This window comes from Lycorma delicatula, chromosome 1, assembly GCF_047948215.1.
Source record: "Lycorma delicatula isolate Av1 chromosome 1, ASM4794821v1, whole genome shotgun sequence".
Taxonomy (NCBI): Eukaryota; Metazoa; Arthropoda; class Insecta; order Hemiptera; family Fulgoridae; genus Lycorma; species Lycorma delicatula.
In genome coordinates, this window is record NC_134455.1 from 400471708 (window position 1) to 400491254 (window position 19547).

At 34.3% G+C, this 19547-nt stretch overlaps 1 protein-coding gene across 1 annotated transcript in view; it reads right to left on the bottom strand.

The window, feature by feature from the left end:
* LOC142317413 (uncharacterized) overlaps window positions 1–19547 on the bottom strand; it is a 68147-nt gene that overhangs the window by 21840 nt on the left and 26760 nt on the right. The window contains exon 3 of the mRNA XM_075353965.1: window positions 10741–10895. Within this exon, the coding sequence (XP_075210080.1) occupies window positions 10741–10895 (155 nt within the window). The remainder of the gene's footprint in view (window positions 1–10740; window positions 10896–19547) is intronic.

Consider the following 19547-nt stretch of genomic DNA (forward strand, 5'->3'; position numbering starts at 1 on the left):
TCGGTCTAGTAAATAAGACCGTATCAATCTGACATAGAGACAGGGAATCGTCGTATGTGCGAGTTTATACAGCAAGCCGCTATGCCAAACTTTGTCAAAGGCTTTAGCAACATCTAGAAAAACAGTTGCAGTTACCGCTTTTCTATTTAAGCCTCCGACAAGACTGTCGATTATTTTAACCAGTTGGAGGGTCGTTGAGTGGCCCTCCCTGAACACAAATTGCTCAGGCCGTACTCCTTTTCCCAAATGTCGCCTAAGTCTCTCCAGGAAAATCCTTTCGAATAGCTTTGACAACATTGGTAATAAGGAAATCGGCCTGTAATTCTGGGGAAAAAGCAGACTTTTCCCAGGTTTGGGTAGGCATACCACCTTTGCAGTTTTCCAGCAATTTGGAAAATATCAAACGTACAAAACTGACGTGAATATTGTGGTTATGGTCGCTATAAGAGCGGGTGGAACATTCCGGAATGCGCGGGCACCGATCCCGTCAACACCAGGAGCCTTGTCGGGGCGTGTGGCTTTAATTGCAGCGGAAACCTCCACCTAAGTGACTTGGTCTATTTCTAGTGGGGTGTCCTCCAACTGTGCTAAATAATCTACGAGGAAGGACTCTATCTCGGTTGTGTGGTCGTGGTGGGAGGGGGGTTTGGAGTAAATTGGTTCTCTAGGGTGTCGGCGAAAACCTCCGCCCTGTCCGCCTCCGAATATGCCAGAAGGCCTCGTTGCCCCACAAACGGGTGGCGGGGTTTCTTTCCTTCTCGTAGTTTTTTGTTTAGCCTGAACGCCGAGGAGTAGTCGACTGAGACTGAGGCGAGGTATTCAATCTACGAATCCTCTCGATGTTGTGCCAGCAGCTGTTTCACTCTGTCCGTTTGAATATAAAAAGCCCTTTTATCATCGCAGAACAGGGTGATTCGCTATCTCCTACTCAGTCGCCGGTTTCTGCTTTGGCGTTAGAGAAGTGAAGTGGGAGATTATTACGGATAGATCTCGTGGTCTTTTCCGTAGAGCTGTTTGACAGTCTCGGTCATTGACGATATGACGCGTTCGACCGTTTCGTCGATTTCCTCCGGTGCGGTCAGGAGTTCAGGATGCACTGGCCTGTAATCCCATTGGAAAGTTTCATAGAACGTTTTCCAATTCACTGACCTTCGGGGTATAGTCGGAGGATCTCGGCCGTCCCCTGCTTGGCCCAGCTCTAGACAGGAGAATGGTCCAAGCTGCGGTCTTCTATTGTTTCAATCATGAACGGAGTTGTTACCGCCTTCATAATTGCGATGTCGAGTACATCAAGTCTCGATCTGCCCGTTCGATGAACAAAGGTGGGCACTTCGGGGCCTATGACGACTAACCGGCGTGCTCGTGCCCTTTCGTATAGCAATCTGCCATTTGCAATGTAAAGTAATTCCGAACGGTCAGTTGTTTGTTTGCGTTCAGAGACGACTCAGACAACAGTATCACGTCTATTAGTAGATCCTCGGCCAGACGGCAAAGTTCTGCCGTCTTACCTACTACTGAATTGGCGTTCCACTGTAGCAGTCTGAGAGTTTGCCTAACCGTACCTAGATAGCAGGTTCATGAGACACTGTGATGGACAAGAAATCCGTACCGGAACTCTCCTTCGGGAGTGCGGTTATATTTATTTTGCCGTTGGAGGGGCCGGAAGTCGATAACGCCTTTTTGGTGAAGAGTGGAGCTTCTGGGACCTTGGTTGGTCTACCAGACGTCGTGGGTTTGGCACCCGCCCTCTTTGATTTTGCCGATTGTTCGACTGCCGTTTTTTTCCTGCGGAGCAGGCTTCGTCGCAGGCTTGTTCAGTTTTTGGCCTCCCCCTTTCTTGTAACTACTGCCGGTTTAGGCTTTGGTGGTGTGGGGGTAGGTGATTCCCCTTTTTCCATCGTCACTGTTCCCGCCGATAAAACTACCTGCGGCTGGAGGATCGGTTTCCCCCTCCGGCAACTCGTGCCCAGCTACGTCCGTCAATAACGACAGACGTTTTCTGGGTGCCCTTTTGCTTTTTCAGCTGCTTCTTATAATAAGGACAGCCCCTGTAATTGGCCGGGTGCGGCCCCTTACAGCTTGCACACGAGGCAGGCTCTTCGCGCGAATACAGATACGTCGCCGTGTCGTGGTCTCCACCACATTTCACGCAGAGCTGTGCCCTGCGACAATAGTACGACGAGTGGCCGAACTTTTGGCATCTGTGGCATTGGAGCGGACCCTCTCGAGACACAAATGCGGTCACCGTAATTCTACAGTAGAATAAGTTTTCCAGGTCATACATTCCCCTGTTGGCTGGAGTTCATTTTAAGGTGACGAGGCACGTGGGGGTCTCCTTTCCGGCCCTCGTCGTCAGCTTTTTTAACTGAAACTGCCTCGTAACCGAGCGAGGTTAGCTCCTCTTTTACCTCTTCTGGGGTGGCTCCATAAGGGATGCCCCGGATAACCACTTTGATCTCCCTATCTTTCAGGAGCTGAAAGGAGTGAAAGGTGAAAGGTGACTCCCTTGGAATGCAGAAAACTCTGCACTTCCCTTAAGTCACCTTCGCTGCTTAGCTGTAGCCTTACAGAGAGCGAAGTACTTTTGGCTACCAGGCGCCTTCTTGTAATGGCGGAGATTGCTCTCGCCAACATTGGCCACTCCTTAGGGCAATCCAACATGATAGGTAGGATTTTCTCCCGCCTAGTGACCGGAGTTTGCGAGGAATTTCCATCACTAACCTCCATGGTGGCAGCTGCCGTTTCAGAACTGCCCCTCATAGTGTTCGGCTCCTCGGAGGATTGATCACCCTTGGTTACCGACCTACGCTTTAGACGATATCTTGCTCCCACAATGTTATCCTCTCCTCCATCAGAAAACTCTGAGGAGGGTGAACGAGGGGGAGGAGGACGGGCTCAGATTAGATAGCTTTCCATTAAGAAAGAATCGTCCGAAGAGTACTGCTAAAATTTAAATTAATATCAAGTTATTTAACTATTTTTGACTTCGACGAAAAGTCTGTCTTAGAAAATTTAAAATAAAAAGTAAAAAGGTTAAAACTAGAAGTAATTTAATATAATATAATAAAATTATTTATTATATTATATTTAATTTACATCGAGTCCAATTTAATGGCTTAATTAACTAAATTAAAATTAACTTATTATATTAAGTTAAATTAAATTAAGTAATATCAAATTAACAAAATATAATAACAGATTTATTATATTTTATAAATGTAATATTAATATTTATAAATTAATTTAATTAAATTAATTTAAGAATTAGGAATAAAATTACTTGTAAAAATTCAATAGTATTCACTAATATATTAACTTATAAAAATAAATAAAATTAGGAAGTTTTTAAACAAAGGTTTAAAACTTATCCGGTCGTTGACAATAGCTTTGGTATGTGGCTGAAGGCCTGGGTAGGCGTCCTAACGGGATGTTGCTGACATCACATGGTAATGGACACAGATGAGCCAGAAACGAAGCAGAACACCAACACACAAGCACTAGTAACACACACTAACACAGGAGCACTATTCAACAAAACCTTTCACGTTCACTTCTCAACAGAGACTCCTCAAGAGAAGAAAGACATTCAATGTCTTAATAGAGTCTAAAGTGAAATATCAACACAATACCGTGTGTAAAAATACCCGAAGAGGCCAGAGAATCGGCTGTTGATTTGCAATTACAGATCTGCTGAGATTTTGGGGAAGGACATCATTGCATCGAGAAAGGTATGAGGGCTTTAGAGGACTGCTGACAGAAGCCTTTGGATTAGATGCAGCAGGGGTGGAGGACTACCAGAATAGTCCATGGTGGGAGCCTCTATGCATCATTAAAGATATCATAAACATCACAGCTATAGGAAAGATTCATTAAAGACAGCATTAAAACAAAAGATTTATGAACTCTTTTCTATGGGAAAAAATATACAACATATGCTGTCCCCTTTCAGAAGGGGAAACTGATCAATCCTTCAATACAATTAGTAGTAAGAAATTAACATTTCAACTTCTCTTAACACAGCAGTTTCTGCATTTATAGATCTTAATAGTAAATTAAAATTTTTTAACATTATTGATGCTGCTGAGAATTAAAGCATGAATGTAACCAGTTGTTTCACAACAGAAAGAGGTACATTAAGCTGATGCTTTACACTGTATGTCCCTTATCCCAGTTTTTCTTATGGCTATGTTGTTATCCACAACAAACTCCAGTCATAACTACTTTCTCTGTGAGTAATAATGTTCACTTTACAGCAAGCCTCTATGGTGAACAGTGAATCTTCAATGTACGGTTGAAATCATTTGCACTTTGAAGATGGTTGTCATTTTTTAGGAATACCAATTACAGTTATGTGACTTAACATACATATATTATTAGTATCTCAGTATGTATTTTAATGAGGAAGATTAGAAGAATGAAACAAAAGATCAAAGACTGCCAGATCCTAGATTTAGTTTAGCTGAGTCATGTAGGAGTAATAAAAACTGCTACAATTAATCATTGTACTGTACTGTCGAGTAGTAGAAAGCTTATTTCATTTCAGCACTAGTTCAGTCAGTACTACTACCCATTTGTTAAATAATAAAAAAATTATTATACATCAACCTTGAAATTCTATTTATTGTGTAATGTTTGCAATAAAGGATCTTTTATAAAATTAGTTCAACAGTACTTGTGTATTCAGAAACAATACATCTTGGCAAGATACTAGTAAATACAAATGTGGATAGCTTATTTTTCAGATTAATAAGGGAGGTGACTGATTAAAGATATTTAAACAGACTTATATCACAAATATTATTATGTATTAAATAAATTAATTAACAAACTAACTTCATTAATTAACTTAGGAGTATAATAATAATTTATTTAACAAGTCATAGACCAATCAATTTCAAATTACTTTAGAAAAATCTAAATGAGTTGGTGAGAAGAGTGAATATGAAAACTCCTCAATCTCGATTATTTCCATACTTTCACAACCTTGAAACTCTTTTTACATAACAAATCTGTAAATTCTTTTTCCTCTTTTAAAAAAACATCTCTCATTCCACCAAACATTTTATTCACACTATCATGGCAGAAGTCCCAATAATGTTGATTTAAATATTGTATAATAAATCTGAAATCATAAATATCACTGATAGGCAAAAAAAAAATTTAATGTTTGTCAAGTGTGATAGCATTTCTTGAATTGCTTTTTTGTGTACATTACAGATCTATAAATACAATTTTTCTATCGCCCTTAGTTTTAAATAAATTACTTTTCAAAAAAAAATTATGAGAAATATAACTAAAATCTGTAAAATTTATAATTCTGCATGTCCATGTCCATGTTAGAATGATTTCGCTGAAGCTTCTCTTTTATAAATAGCCTCACACACATCCTGAATTAATGTCCAACAGTAATCGGCTAGCTTGTTAGTATTCCATTTCCCTTTATAACGGTGTTCCATCACCGAAATGTCTTGGTGGAAACATTCACTGTGTTTGTCACTAACATCTCCGAGGTTGTCCAGGAAAAAATCCACATGCGAGTGGAGGAAATGTATTTTCAAAGATATATTACATCCCATACCTCTGTATGAAGTAAGAAGTTGATTAACAATGTCATGGTAATTGTCAGATTTTGTTTACCAAGGAAACTTTTGCAAATGTCTTTAAATGAAGCCCAAGCTGTACATTGTACATATTGAGTTAAATACATCACCTTTGACAATCTTTTTTATTTGAGGACCAACAAATATTCCTTCTTTAATTTTTCCTTCTTCATTTACATTCAGAAATTTCTGCCTGATATACAAAAATCCAGGACTATCCTTCTTCATTACATTTACAAAATTTTTCATTAGTACTAGCTTGATATGGTGAACGGGTAAAAATAATTTTTTGGTTTCAACTAAGAACTCATGAATATTTTTCGCATTTGGACTTAAGCTGTCTCGTTTCTTCCACTCTTTGGTAACATGTTTTCCCTAACTTGGCTGTCCCATTCATAAAGAAAACACATGAACTAAGTATAGCTTAACTGCATGCCTAACAAAATAGCAATAACTTTCAAATCAGCACATATGTTCCAATTATGTTTTTTATAATTTCTTTTTTCAAGAATGTCTTTCATCACATCATATGACCCTTTCAAATTAATACCATAGACGATTGGTATCAAAGGATATTTGTAACTTTTATGTAGTAGAACCACTTTTAAACTATACTTAGGACAAATCTTTGAAAAGGCGCCAGTCCTCAGGTTTATGAATTTGTACTAAGTGCAACATAAGCTCATCAATATTTGTGCAATAAACCAAATAATTTTCATCAATAAAATACTGAGAAAAATTCTTTTTATTGGCGTTCAAAGCCTGACATTTTTGTATTTTTTTTAAGTAAATTCCAACCTTGCAATTTTTGATCCTAACAGTTCAGCTTGATTTTTTGATAAATTTAAATCCCTAACCAAATCATGTAATTCACCTTGTGATATAAAATGTGGCTTATTGGAAGATAATTCAAAATCAAAATCATTGTTGTCTTCTTCAGTACTGCCTGATTCTTCTTTGCTGCTTTTGAAACATACATTCACAGGTGGGTCAGGGACTGGAATAATTTCACTGTATGGTACAGGCCTGATTGCAGGTTGCAATGAAAGATATTTTACAGTATGTTTAGAATTTTTAGAAATTCCAGACACACTTATTACACAAAAGTAACAATCAGTTACAGGATGGTTCATGCCAAATCATAGGTATACCAAATGGCAAAGCCTTCCGTGTGCCTTTCAGCCATCCTCTTAAATAAACAGAACAATTAGTGCATACTATATGAGGAGCCGACATCTTATCTTGATCACCAATTTTAAGTGAAAGTACAAATGACATGCTTTTTTAATTAAAGGTGTAATGATTTTTCTATTTGATTTAACGGTAAACACCATATACAAAACAAAAGGCATCCACATCATTTACATAATTTCGAGGCATTATGACTCTGCACTGTTAATAAACTTAAGACAGCAATAAGACTGAACAAAATCAATGCATTCCTAAGTCTAATACAAACAATTCAGGTTGTTTTCAGCTACTTGTTTTTACATGCACAGACATGATTAATCTTGTCCATGAAAGCTCACTCTTCAGTACTAGATATGATATCATAATATGTGACTATGATATGATTTAATTCTTTTTCTAGTATTGTTTATTAACAAAAATTATGTTTATCAGTGAAATTTATTTTTGCTTCATATTTTTTTTTCAGTTGCACCAATTCTATTTATTTGATTTTTTTTCTTATTTTGATAATAAATAATAATGCTATATTCTGTGGTATTAATAAAGTTTAGGAACTTATTTTAATTTTTTTGAAAATATAATTTATAATACACGTTTGATGAGAAATTTTGTTAACTATTTTAAGTATAAATATGTACAAATTCAATGATGTGCAAGTATCATAAAAGAGAATATTTAAAAAAATTAATAACAATTATGCAATTTATAACAAATTACGAATAAAACAAATACAATAAATTACTGTTGTATCTCAAAAGATTTGTTTAATTTTTTCCTAAATAATATTTAGAAGTCAGCCTACATATATACATATGAGGGACATTCAATAATTAACAAGACAAAGTGGTATAGAGAAAAAACTATTTTTTCAATGGCAATAAAACTTACACTACTTTTCAACATAGTCTCCAGCAGCAACATTTAGACACTTGTCAAACCATTCTGTAAGCTTTCTGATTACCGCAGCATAGAAGTCTTTAACTTGTTGTTTGAACCATTTGTATACCGCTTTTTTGACTGATTCGTTTTCGTCACACTTCTTGCTGCATAAAGAATCTTTGAGTGGATCAAACAAACAAAAATTGGAAGGGGCAAGGTCTGGGCTGTAAGGAGGTGTGGCAACACCTCCCAACTCAACTTCTCAAGTGTTTTTCTCCTGTTCTCTGAACAATGTGGAGGCACACGTTATCAAGCAAGAGAATCACACCTTTTGAGAAAGCGCCCTGACATTTTCACCTTACTGCAGGTCTCACTTTCTATTGGAGCATGTTAGAATAAACTCACTGTTCACAGCATATTGTTGTTCTAAATAGTCACTAAAAATTGGGTATTGTGAGTCCCAGAAGACTATCAACATCACTTTAGCGGCTGATGCATGAGTTTTGAATTTTTTTTTGGTGAGAAAATCCGTATGTTTCCAATCAAGAGTTTGCCAATTGGATTCGAGTTTGAAATGGTGCATCCACATTTCATCACATGTTATTATACGATTACCTTCTGCTTCAAACTGTTCTTTGAGCTCAAAATAAATGTGAATCTGAGTGGTCTTTATGAGCTTGAGTCAACTGTCTTGGAACCCATCTCGAACATGTTTTGCTATAATTCACCACGTCATGAATGATTGAATGGGTGGTACCAACACTGATATTACACAAACTAGCAATTTGGGAAATTTTTACTCTCCTGTCTTTACGAATAAGATCATTAAAGCAATTCTGCAGCGCAGTAGTCGAAACTTAAGCTGATCTTCCAGAACAATGGAGATCAGTCAAACTTGTTCTGTCTGAATTAAACTGTTCCACCCACTTATACACATTACTGCGGTTTAAACACTTTTCACCATACTGTTTCAACATCTTGGGTAAATTTCCACCAGTTTCACAACTTCTGATAGCAAAAATCTTATTATTGAACATTGCTATTCCACATCGTGCAAAGATGACATTCTGAAATCTACTAAAGAGGTTATATTTACATTAATTATGATCAAACACAGCTGTTTGATCATAATTATATTAACTGTTGGTATTATTACGTTGACATTATTATAATTAATTGTTGGCAACCTTGGAAACACAATTAAATGTGTTCCCAAGGTTGCCAACTTGACGTTCAAAAGATCTCACTGTCATTGAATAAATCATTTTTTCTCTACATTAATCTGTCTCATTAATTATTAAATGCCTCGCGCACGCGCACGCATGTGTGTGTGTAAACACACACATATACATATACTTTTCTTTAAATCAGTAAGAATATAACAAAAAACCTATAAAAGGAGCTATAGTTTAAAGTAAGATGTTGATTAACATCCCAGACATTGGTGATAAAAATATTGCCAATAATGGAAGACATACATTAACATCTAAATTTTATTCTGCCATAATTAAATATTTATGACTGAATTAACAAACTAAATGTTTTTTTTTTGTTTGTGGGCGAAAAATGCCTGGGCGTTATCATCGCCCGGAATTTTATTAATAAAAGGGTATAATAACCCCAAAATAATAAAGTTTATAAAGTGTAAATGTAATATTAATCATATAATAAAAATTTATTAAAACAAGCCAAGAAGGCAAAATAAAACTCAAAACTAACACCAGAGACGAAGTCGATAAAATATAAAAGTTGAAATAATCGAATAAAGAAACTACATAAAACTTATTTAATTCCGATGGGTTGTGCAAAAGGTCCCCTCCCCGGATAGTAAAATTAAATACATAGAACCAAAATTGAAAGTAAAGGTTAAAATTATTAAAAAACTCTTCTAACAGAAAAATATATAAGATAATATTAAACTTTTTGCAGTAACCTGGTACTATGCAAAAAGAGAAACATCCGGTCCAAAATTCCATTATTATTGCACAAAATATCAGGGACGTTTCTAGGTAGATTAAACTGATGATGCAACGGCGCATAACATATGCAGTCCACAAGAATGTGGTGCACAGTCATGCAGCAGTTGCATCGTGTGCATAGGGGTGGGACTTCCCCTGACATTAGGTATTCGTGTGTGATCCTCGTATGTCCTAACCATAACTGGCAAAGGACCACTTCCTCACGACGAGATTTTCTGCAAGAGGAGCCCCATGGCAACACTGAATTTTTAATCCGTCAGAGTTTATTATCGACGGTAGTCACCCAGTAACTTTGCCACCTTGCTCTCGATTGTTTTATACGATTGATAAAATCAAAGGTAGTAACTCGGGTGGTGAAAGGAGGTTGAATACACGCTTCTTTGGCAGCAGAATATGCTCTTTCGTTACCTAGAATCCCTACATGGCTAGGGATCCAGCAAAAACTTATCTCTGTGTTGCGTTTATCTAACTCAGCGATTGTATCATAAATGTCAATGACAACAGGATGTTTGGAATAAAAGTTTTCTAACGCCTGGAGAGCACTGTACGAGTCACCGCAAATAAGAATGCTCTTATATTTAGAGCTAACGATATTTCGAGCCCTATTTATAGCGAGTAGTTCTGCGGTGAACACAATCGTAATACCGGGTAGGCCAAACATATAAGTCTTTTCATTGATAACAAAAGCACAACCAATGGTACTGTCCTGTTTCAACCCATCAGTGTATATCACCGCATCTGGGTTCGACTTGGTGAGAATAAACTGAAACATCTGCCGGAAAACAGTAGGTGGTGTTGATCGTTTATCGTATGTTATAAGGTCAAATGTAAAATTTACAAGGTTTATTCTCCATGGAGGATATGAGCACGGACATGATGGAAAGAATGAGGGAGTGTCAACATTTATACGCTGCAGCAGACGTCGTGTACAGACACCCACAGGCACAGTACAATGTGGACGTTGTTAATAACATTAAATCTGTTATTATTTTGAATTAAATTTTTCTAATAAATTAGATATTATTTTATCTGTTAGATTCATTATATTATTTTACAAATATCAGCATTATACAGCAGCTGAACCTTCATACCTCTTTAAAACTGTAGAAATGAGGGTTAAAAATTTCCATGCTTGTAATTCATTTTTATTCCATATATTTAATAGCGATTCTATTATAAAATCAACCAAATTCTTGTCCAATGAGTTAAGACAAATCAGTTTCAATTCTTCCTCTGCATTAAGTCCCTATGACAAAAGATTTAATATATACATAAAATTACTTTTAACATTCATAGTAATAAAAATGTAATTATTACAGTAACTTTACAATTAATTACATGAATTAAAAAAAAAAGATATTTAAATGTAAAAAGTAAAAAAATATTTAACTTTAAATGTTAAAAATTTATTAATTATGTAAATATAAACTTGTTTAAAATGCATGTAAAAATGTTCTAAATTTTCTGAAAATGTTTGCAAGTCTCATTCAGTAAGTTTCCATTATATTTCCAAGTTTTTCCTCAAAATAGGGAAATAAATTTGATATTCATGAACAAAAATAAAATATTACCATTTGAACTACATCAGCACAATTCAAATATATTATAAAAATTACTCTTTTCAGAACTGGAACTGAATACATAAAATTTATTTTTTCTATTAGTGTATCAAAAGTGTAAAATTAGATCATTAATATAAAATGTAAATAACCTTCTAAGTAGTCAAGTAAACTAAATTCAGTTTTATCTAGCAAACAGAGAAACAAATTGTATTTCAAGTAGTAAAATAATAAGTAAAATTAGTAACACTCAGAACCAACATAACAACATTGTTATAATATTATATTATATAAAATCATTATTACAATTAACCATTAACCATTAATGTAAATAAAACTATTTATAGAATTTTCAAATAATTTTAAACGTAATTAAGTTGTCATTATACCAAAATAACTGTTGATTTCTGTAAAATTAGAGAGAATATTTCTATTAATTCAAGAGGAATAAAGAAAATTAAGCAAATTATTAAAGTAATTAAACTTAAAACATACAGATTTTGGTCTTCAGATTTCAATGAAAATATCCATTTAGACCATCACTGAATCCATTTTGACTAGTTTCAGCATGACGTCTGTACGTACATATTGTTACCACATATATGCTTAATTTAATATTGGCAGACGAACATGGTAGCAACTCAGATGTGAGCTGACGCACACTATACATATGCACTGGTACAAGCATCAATCCCACTGCACAGTTCTCCCACCATACCAACTGCAGCCCAACCACTCTCAGGCTCCAATAAAAGAGCGTGCACGAGAGTGAATTTTCAATTCATTGTTGACCACCATCTGGAGAAGACCAAGAAGAAGAAGAAGATGGAAGAAGACAGAAGAAGTTCCCTGGCTGCCTCAACGTTTGACCTCCCAGCAGATGCCAACATCCCCGCTGGAGCAGCAGGCCTGGCCAGCCTGCTAAGGGAGCCGGTGGACACAAACCTTCCAGCTCCAGCTCGCTGAGCTTCAATCGTCCTGGCTGGTGGACTCAGCAGCAGAAGCCAGTCCAGCATGGGATTGCTCAGGAAGAACCACCTCAGCTGCACCAGCAAAGGATGACCAACGCCAAAATGACACTACAGCGCTCTGGGGGCCACCACTGCCATGCTGTAGTGGGGACCCAACTGCTGCTGAGGGGAAGCCTGGTCTGACTTTAATGGACAAGCCACAACTCCTTGACTTTGCCGTAAACCAGCTTCTGGACCCAACAGCTCTTCTCAGAGCTAACACAAAAAACGGCCCTTTTCAGGGCCACCACAAGGTTATGAATTACGAGCTGTCAAAATCATTTGACAACAGCCGTTCTCAGGGCTACCATAAGGTAATTAAGTGCCACATGCTGTCGAAGCCATTCAGCGACAGTATGTATATATGTATGTATGTAAGTATGTATGTGTATGTACATATCTTGCATAATTAAAAAATTATTAGCCGCAGGATGGAGAAATTTGGGATTTAGGACTGTTGTAACATCTAGTTGTGCACCTCCCTTTTTGATTGCAATCGGCAATCAAAAGTGTCCAAAAAAAAGCCTTTTTCTTAACTGCAGTAATAGCTCTCATTGAGAGCTTTTCAACAATGTATCATAAGTGGTACTTATTTTTATTGGTTCCAGAGTTAAAGCCAAATGAAATTTTAATGAATGAATATTTAGATCTTATAAGGGGAAGGCACATTGGTTTGAATCAGACTTCATCTCCTTTTTTTTAAATTTTTTTATTTAAATATACTGATTCATTAACAATCATATTAAACTCTAATTGTAAAAAAATGTTACGATAAATAATATTTCAATAATAACAAAAAAAAGAAAAAAATATCAGAAGTTATTAATGAAATAAAATTTTATGCACTTTTCATTTAAAAAAATGTGTATATGTAATTTAATAGGCATACAAGGAAGTCATGTGGTGCCCACATCAGATTTTTAAGATATAAACCCCTTATGTTAAATTTTTTATATTCTGATAGTTTAAAAGGCAACAGCAATTATAATGCATAAAAAAATTAAGTAAAGTTGTATCATTTTGAACTGGTAGAATATCAAATAAAATATTTGATAAAAGTAAAAATTAACTGATTTTATTAGATAAAAATAAAAAAGGAAAAATCAGAATAAAACTTTAAGTAAATTTTATATACCAGCAGAATTGTACAAAACTGACCAAATTTAAAAAAAATTATAACCAAAGTTCCTAGCTGAATCTACTATGACTGAGCTATTATGCACATAAACAACAAACACTAAAAAAATTTTCATGTGATCAGGTGAACTAGTTTTTAAGGAAATTTTTAGTGGGATTGTTCTGAAAATACATCATACATAACTAAGCTACTGAAAAAAGGAGAGGACAGATCTAAAGTAAGTAATTTGTACATTCTTGAAGAAAAGAGCAATTATACTTATTTGTGGTAAATGATTGAAGTTTTATAATTACAATTATTGTGAGGATATGTAAACGTGAAAAAATTGTATTACATCACTTGATTGTAAAGGTACATTAGAAACTATTGCAAGTTAAACAAGTGCATCTAAGAAATGTTAATATCTCCAATGTGTTGTCATCTCTCGGTCATTGCTTCTGGTAACTGTATCTACTCTGGCCAACAATTTTTTTCTTTATAGAGAATATTTCAATTAGTTTTCTACAATTAATTATTTCCATATCACCAATGAAGAGGATAAAAGAAAAATATATTGATAAACTCAAAAGAAATCACACAAATAGGTTGTTAAAATTAAATTTAAAACAACTTACTGAAAAAAATAACAGAAACCATAACCCATAAACTCAGTCATCAACGGTACTTTTTTTTTTAAAGCACTTGATGTTTAACATTACCAAATATAATATTTATAAATAGAAAATGAAGTGAAAATCAGTGTCAATTTTTATAACATATAAAAATTATATTATGACACAAAAAGGTTCTTAAGGATGGCAATAATAACCAATTACAGACCACTTCTCATGGAATATTCTATTTTACCTTTCCCCACCAATATTGTTTAACACTGATGATTTTAATAGTTAAATTAAAAGAGCAAATAATAAGTAACTGTACCTGAGGTGTAAGATTCAATACAAACTAGGAATTCAAGCCAACAAAACTAGCACAATATTAATATAAACTGAAGAATTAGTGAAGATTAATATCATTATTGAAAAAACAATGATGTAATCACATATATTTTTTTTATATATGATAGCAACCTTGATTGAAATGTAGACCTCAAATGTTTCTTATTAATAATTATTATTGTCAATAAATTTAATTTAATGTAAATAACCTATCAGATCTGATACAATTTTTGTTAGATATAATTAATGCAATAATGACAAAGATTATTGCAAAATTTTATACTAATATGTTAAAGGTTTTTACTCATGAGAGTGAGCCATCTATAAGCTGTTAATCTTGAGAGGGTTTTTTAGTTCTATATGTACAGCAGTAGAACAGTCAGAAGACTTAAAATGATCAAATACAGATGGTTGTTAGAATCTATATAAATTACTTTTTTTTTAAATGCATAATTTCCATTGTTAATTATTTTGACTGTGAACAAAAAAAAAATCATTTTCAGAATAGTTTTTCTCAACAAGATTAAAATTTACTAAGTTATTTCAGCATAAAAGAAAATGGATAAAACAGAAAATAATGTGTATAAAATGGAAAATTGTGTTCATAATTTGCAAATGCATTAATCCTTACAATTTAAAAATATTTAGAAAATTATTTAAACTACTTCAGTCTAATTTAATTAACTGTAAAATTATAAAATCTACTGACACTTTCTGAAAATGTATTTGGATTTCAAAAATAATAGGTCAACCAAAATAGAACTAACAAAGTTCAGCGGATGATAAATGAAACTGAAATATTGGGTTTCAAATTGTTACATTTCTTAGGGTGATGAAGTAGAAAGGGAAGAGGTTTTTAGAACTAATTTGGCATCTTTATAACAAAATTTCTTATAAAAGAAGTAGCGTCACGAACCTTATACGAAAACTGCTCCAAATTTCTTAATTGGGGAATTTTATTGACATACATTGACACTGTGTAAAGTGAAACCTAGCACATATATCCCATTAACATCTTCTCTATATGACAGACAGTTCATATGCTGTAAGCGTTTAAGTAATTCATTATTTGTATTATTTTGCCATTTTTACAATAAGATATTTATTCAAGCAATTTATTAACATGAAATTTTGTGAGAAACATGGAAAGACATGTTTATTACATCTTTATTTACAGACAAGGTCTGTAAATAAAGTAATGAGACCGGTTCAGAAATCTTTTTATTTACAATCAAATTATACATGGACTCTATCACCTTCAAAATAGTTCCCTTAGGAAGCCAGCCTTAGGAAGTGAAGCAACACTTCAAATGGTTTTCCCACTCTTCATAGCAGTGTCAGAACTCAAAAACCGGAATATCTTTCAACGGTCAGTTACATTATTTTTATGTTTTCTACTGTTCAAAAATGGTGTCCTTTGAGGTGTTTTAAAATCGGGAGGTGGTTGAGGAACTACAGGAATGTTTTTCTTTGCCAAAAACTCATTAATTTAGAGTGCAATGTGACAAGATGCATTGTCATGATGCAGTATCCAGAACTCTTCGATGACTGGTCTCACTAGGACTCTTTTCTGCAGTCTTTCAAGAATTTCTCGGTAAACATATTGATTTACAGTCTGTCCTGTAGGCAAAAACTCCTTATGGACAATGCCATAATTATCGAAGAAACAAATTAGCCGGTTTTGATTTCTGATTTGCTCTTTTTTGCTTTTTTGGGACGTGGTGAGTTTGAAGTGTGCCACCCTTGCTCTGGCGTTTTGTTTCTAGGTCATACTCAAATATCCAAGATTTATCATCAGTAATAACATTTTTTTAGAAAATCAGGATCGGTTTCAATTTGCCCTAGAAGATCGCGGCACACTTCCACTCTGTTGTTTTTCTGTTCAACGTGAGGTTTTTTGAGACCAATTTTGCACAAATTTTTTCATCAGTATACATTATAAATTTTCTCAATAAAGTTCACGGTATCTATTCCAAAGAATTTTACCCTCCAAAAAGCAAGCTGATTGTCCAAGTGACCTCAATAAAGCTCCATAATTTGGAGTAACTAATATTTAAACTACATATTTTAAACATCTATTTAATGGATTGTTCTTTCTCACTGTACACACATAATTTGTATACTCATCATTTTAAGTAAAGTTTAACCGACTATTTTTCTATTCTCTATCGTTCTTTTCTTTTTTTCTGAATATCGTTATCAACACCCGAGCACGATATTTGTATAGTAAACAAATAAATATTAAGAGTAAACTTAAAAACACAGCTTAAATGGAAAAAGCCTATGATGTATGTTAAAAGCAAAATAAAACCACATTGAAATATTACATTAATAATAATCTAAATTAAAACAATAAAATAAACTTCTGCCAAACTCCAAATGCCAATAGGTGAAACATACTGTAGTAAAAATCAAATATTTGAATATAAACAGAAGACCCTAAGAAATCGTAAAACATTTGCTAACATTGTCTTATTTCCTAAGATATTTCATAGGTTAGCCCTACTCATAACATACACAACTCATCAGGATGTGATATACAGTTAGTTAGCAGTCACCACAAGCACAAACAGGTTTGTGTTGTGATCCATGAGAGAGCCTAGTATGCCCTACTTGCAAATAGCAAATAAAAGCCTCCTCCCGATGGTTATTTCTGCATGAGGAGCTCGACGGTGATTCAGTGTTCTTAGCAGGACAAAGTTTATTTTTGATGATATTATTCCATTCACTTTGCCATTCATCAAGGTCATATATTTAATCTATAAAAATCAATGTTTCTTTGTCTATCTGTTCCAACTTAACTCGAGATCTACCAAACAGATTTGTCTAAAATTTTGCACATCTAAACTTTGAAGCCCTGCAGTGAACATAGGCTAATCATAGGCTAATTATCTTACGATAATAGACAAGATCATCAGAAACAACATTATTGAAAGGAGGCTGGGAACAAGCCTCTTTTGTCGCACTATCAACACACTTGTTGATCTGAAATTCCAATATGGCTGGACATCTAGCAGAAGCTCACAGTTGTGTTACATTGAGTAATTTGAGAAATAACACACTGAATCTCACAGACAACAGGGTGTCTGGTGTATATGTCTCGAATTGCTTCTAAGGCATTCATGGAATCTGAACAGATTCCATAAAGTATACACAATCATACTATGAACAGACAGTATGTGTCAAAATATTTGGCTAATTACATTTAAGGCCTTATTAATAGCATACAGCTCCACAATGAAAACACTGATGACGCTGGGAAGTTCAAACATGTATGTTCTACTGTCAACCACAAAAGCACAATCAACAGAATTAATGTTTTTAGAGCTGTCCATATAAACTATAGCATCAGGAATCATACTGTTTACAATATTATAAAATTTTTCTCATAATATAATTTTACAAGCTTAATACATGTTGTACTGGTCAATTTTTCCTAGAGGAAGTGACCGTGATAATGTAATTATTATAAATAACTATTACATAATAAAAGAAACAAAATCCTTACAATGAGAATGAAGATTGAGTGCCAAGTGAACAGTATCCAATTGGCCTTCACACACTGCAAGCTGTAATAATGAAGAAGGATTCATCATGTCCTCCCATCCTTCTAACAGCATTTTAATGTATCTGCTATTAATGCACTGCAACATCTAAAATAAAACAAAAAACTGTTATTTTTTTATTTTATAAAAACCATTTCTCTTTTGAAGAATCATATTGTTTCAGTGGGTCATATATTTAATCTATATATATATATATAAAAATCAATGTTTCTTTGTCTATCTGTTCCAACTTAACTCGAGATCTACCAAACAGATTTGTCTAAAATTTTGCACATCTAAACTTTGAAGCCCTGCAGTGAACATAGGCTAATTTTTTTGGACCTCCAACATAACGGTTGCGAGTTATCGGCATTAAAGTTACTTTTTTCCATTTTGAAAACAATGGATTCATTTGTTCGCATGCTTTAAAAGTTAAATTTCATGTGATTTTAGTTTGTTTTTTCAATTCGAGTTCCAATTTTGATGACACTTAACGATTATGATAATAGCAAAGTACTTGAAATTTTAACGATTATGATAATAGCAAAGTACTTGAAATTTAAAACACTTTATTTCTTCCTTAAAGCTGCTTATTTAATTTTCAAAATGACTTTGATTTTCAAGAAAAATTTAATTTTTTGCTAACATTTTTTTCAACATTGAATTGATTTATTTTGAAAAGGGTTGAAGTTTTAACGTACAGTTATTTCTAAGTTTCAATTGATTTACCGCACATACATATGTAATTTTTACGATTCATTCATTTACAATTTTTTACAGCTGTTTAAAAACATGAATAGCTGCTTTTGTTTATCATGTGTGTGTTACTAATTTAAAGCGTGTAAAGTATTTAACTGCAATCTTTTAAATTCTGTAATCTTTTTTTCAAAACATCATACCATGCCTAAAAGACATTCTTCAATCGGAAGAAATACAAAAAATAGCACGTATGATGAAAACTGTTCGTGCAGCAGAGACTGAAGATAAAAGACAGTCAAGATTGGAAAGTGACCGAATACGCACAGATCAGATCAATCCCGCTCGACTGAAACAGCTGAAGAACGGGAAATGCGATTAGAAGGCGATTAGAAATGCGATCTGAACTCGCGCAGCTAAACCCCGATTAACAGAAACAATGATAAAACAATGAGAGGAGCGACTACGATTGACACGATCACGAACTGCTCAATCTAGGTGGGCATCAGGCATTGAATTGAAAGAATGCGCCTATCATTACGATGCCAACTATGATTATGCCGCTCATTCAAGTGTCGCAATTGGAAAAATGGACAAAGAGTGCCCATATTGTTCTTGCAAAATTATCATATGGGAAGAATGCACCATGTCTCACAAAAAGGCTTTGGAGGCACTTGATTGAACACTCAAAGACATCAGAGGCAATAACAAAAATTTCGGTGGTGCTCTTATACTTTTGTCTGGTGATTTCCGTCAAACGTTGCCAGGTCATACAGCACTCAATATCATACAGTCATACAGCAATCAACAGCCGCTGATGAACTCAATGCATGTTTAAAATCATTGTATTTGTGGCAACATGTTACAAAGTTAACATTAACAAATATGCAAGTTAAGTTACGGAACGACCCATTAGCTGAATGTTTTGCACAACAGCTATTAGACATGATGGTTATTAGACATGATGATTAGAGATGGAAAAACGATAGTTGATGAAAGCACTAAGTGTATT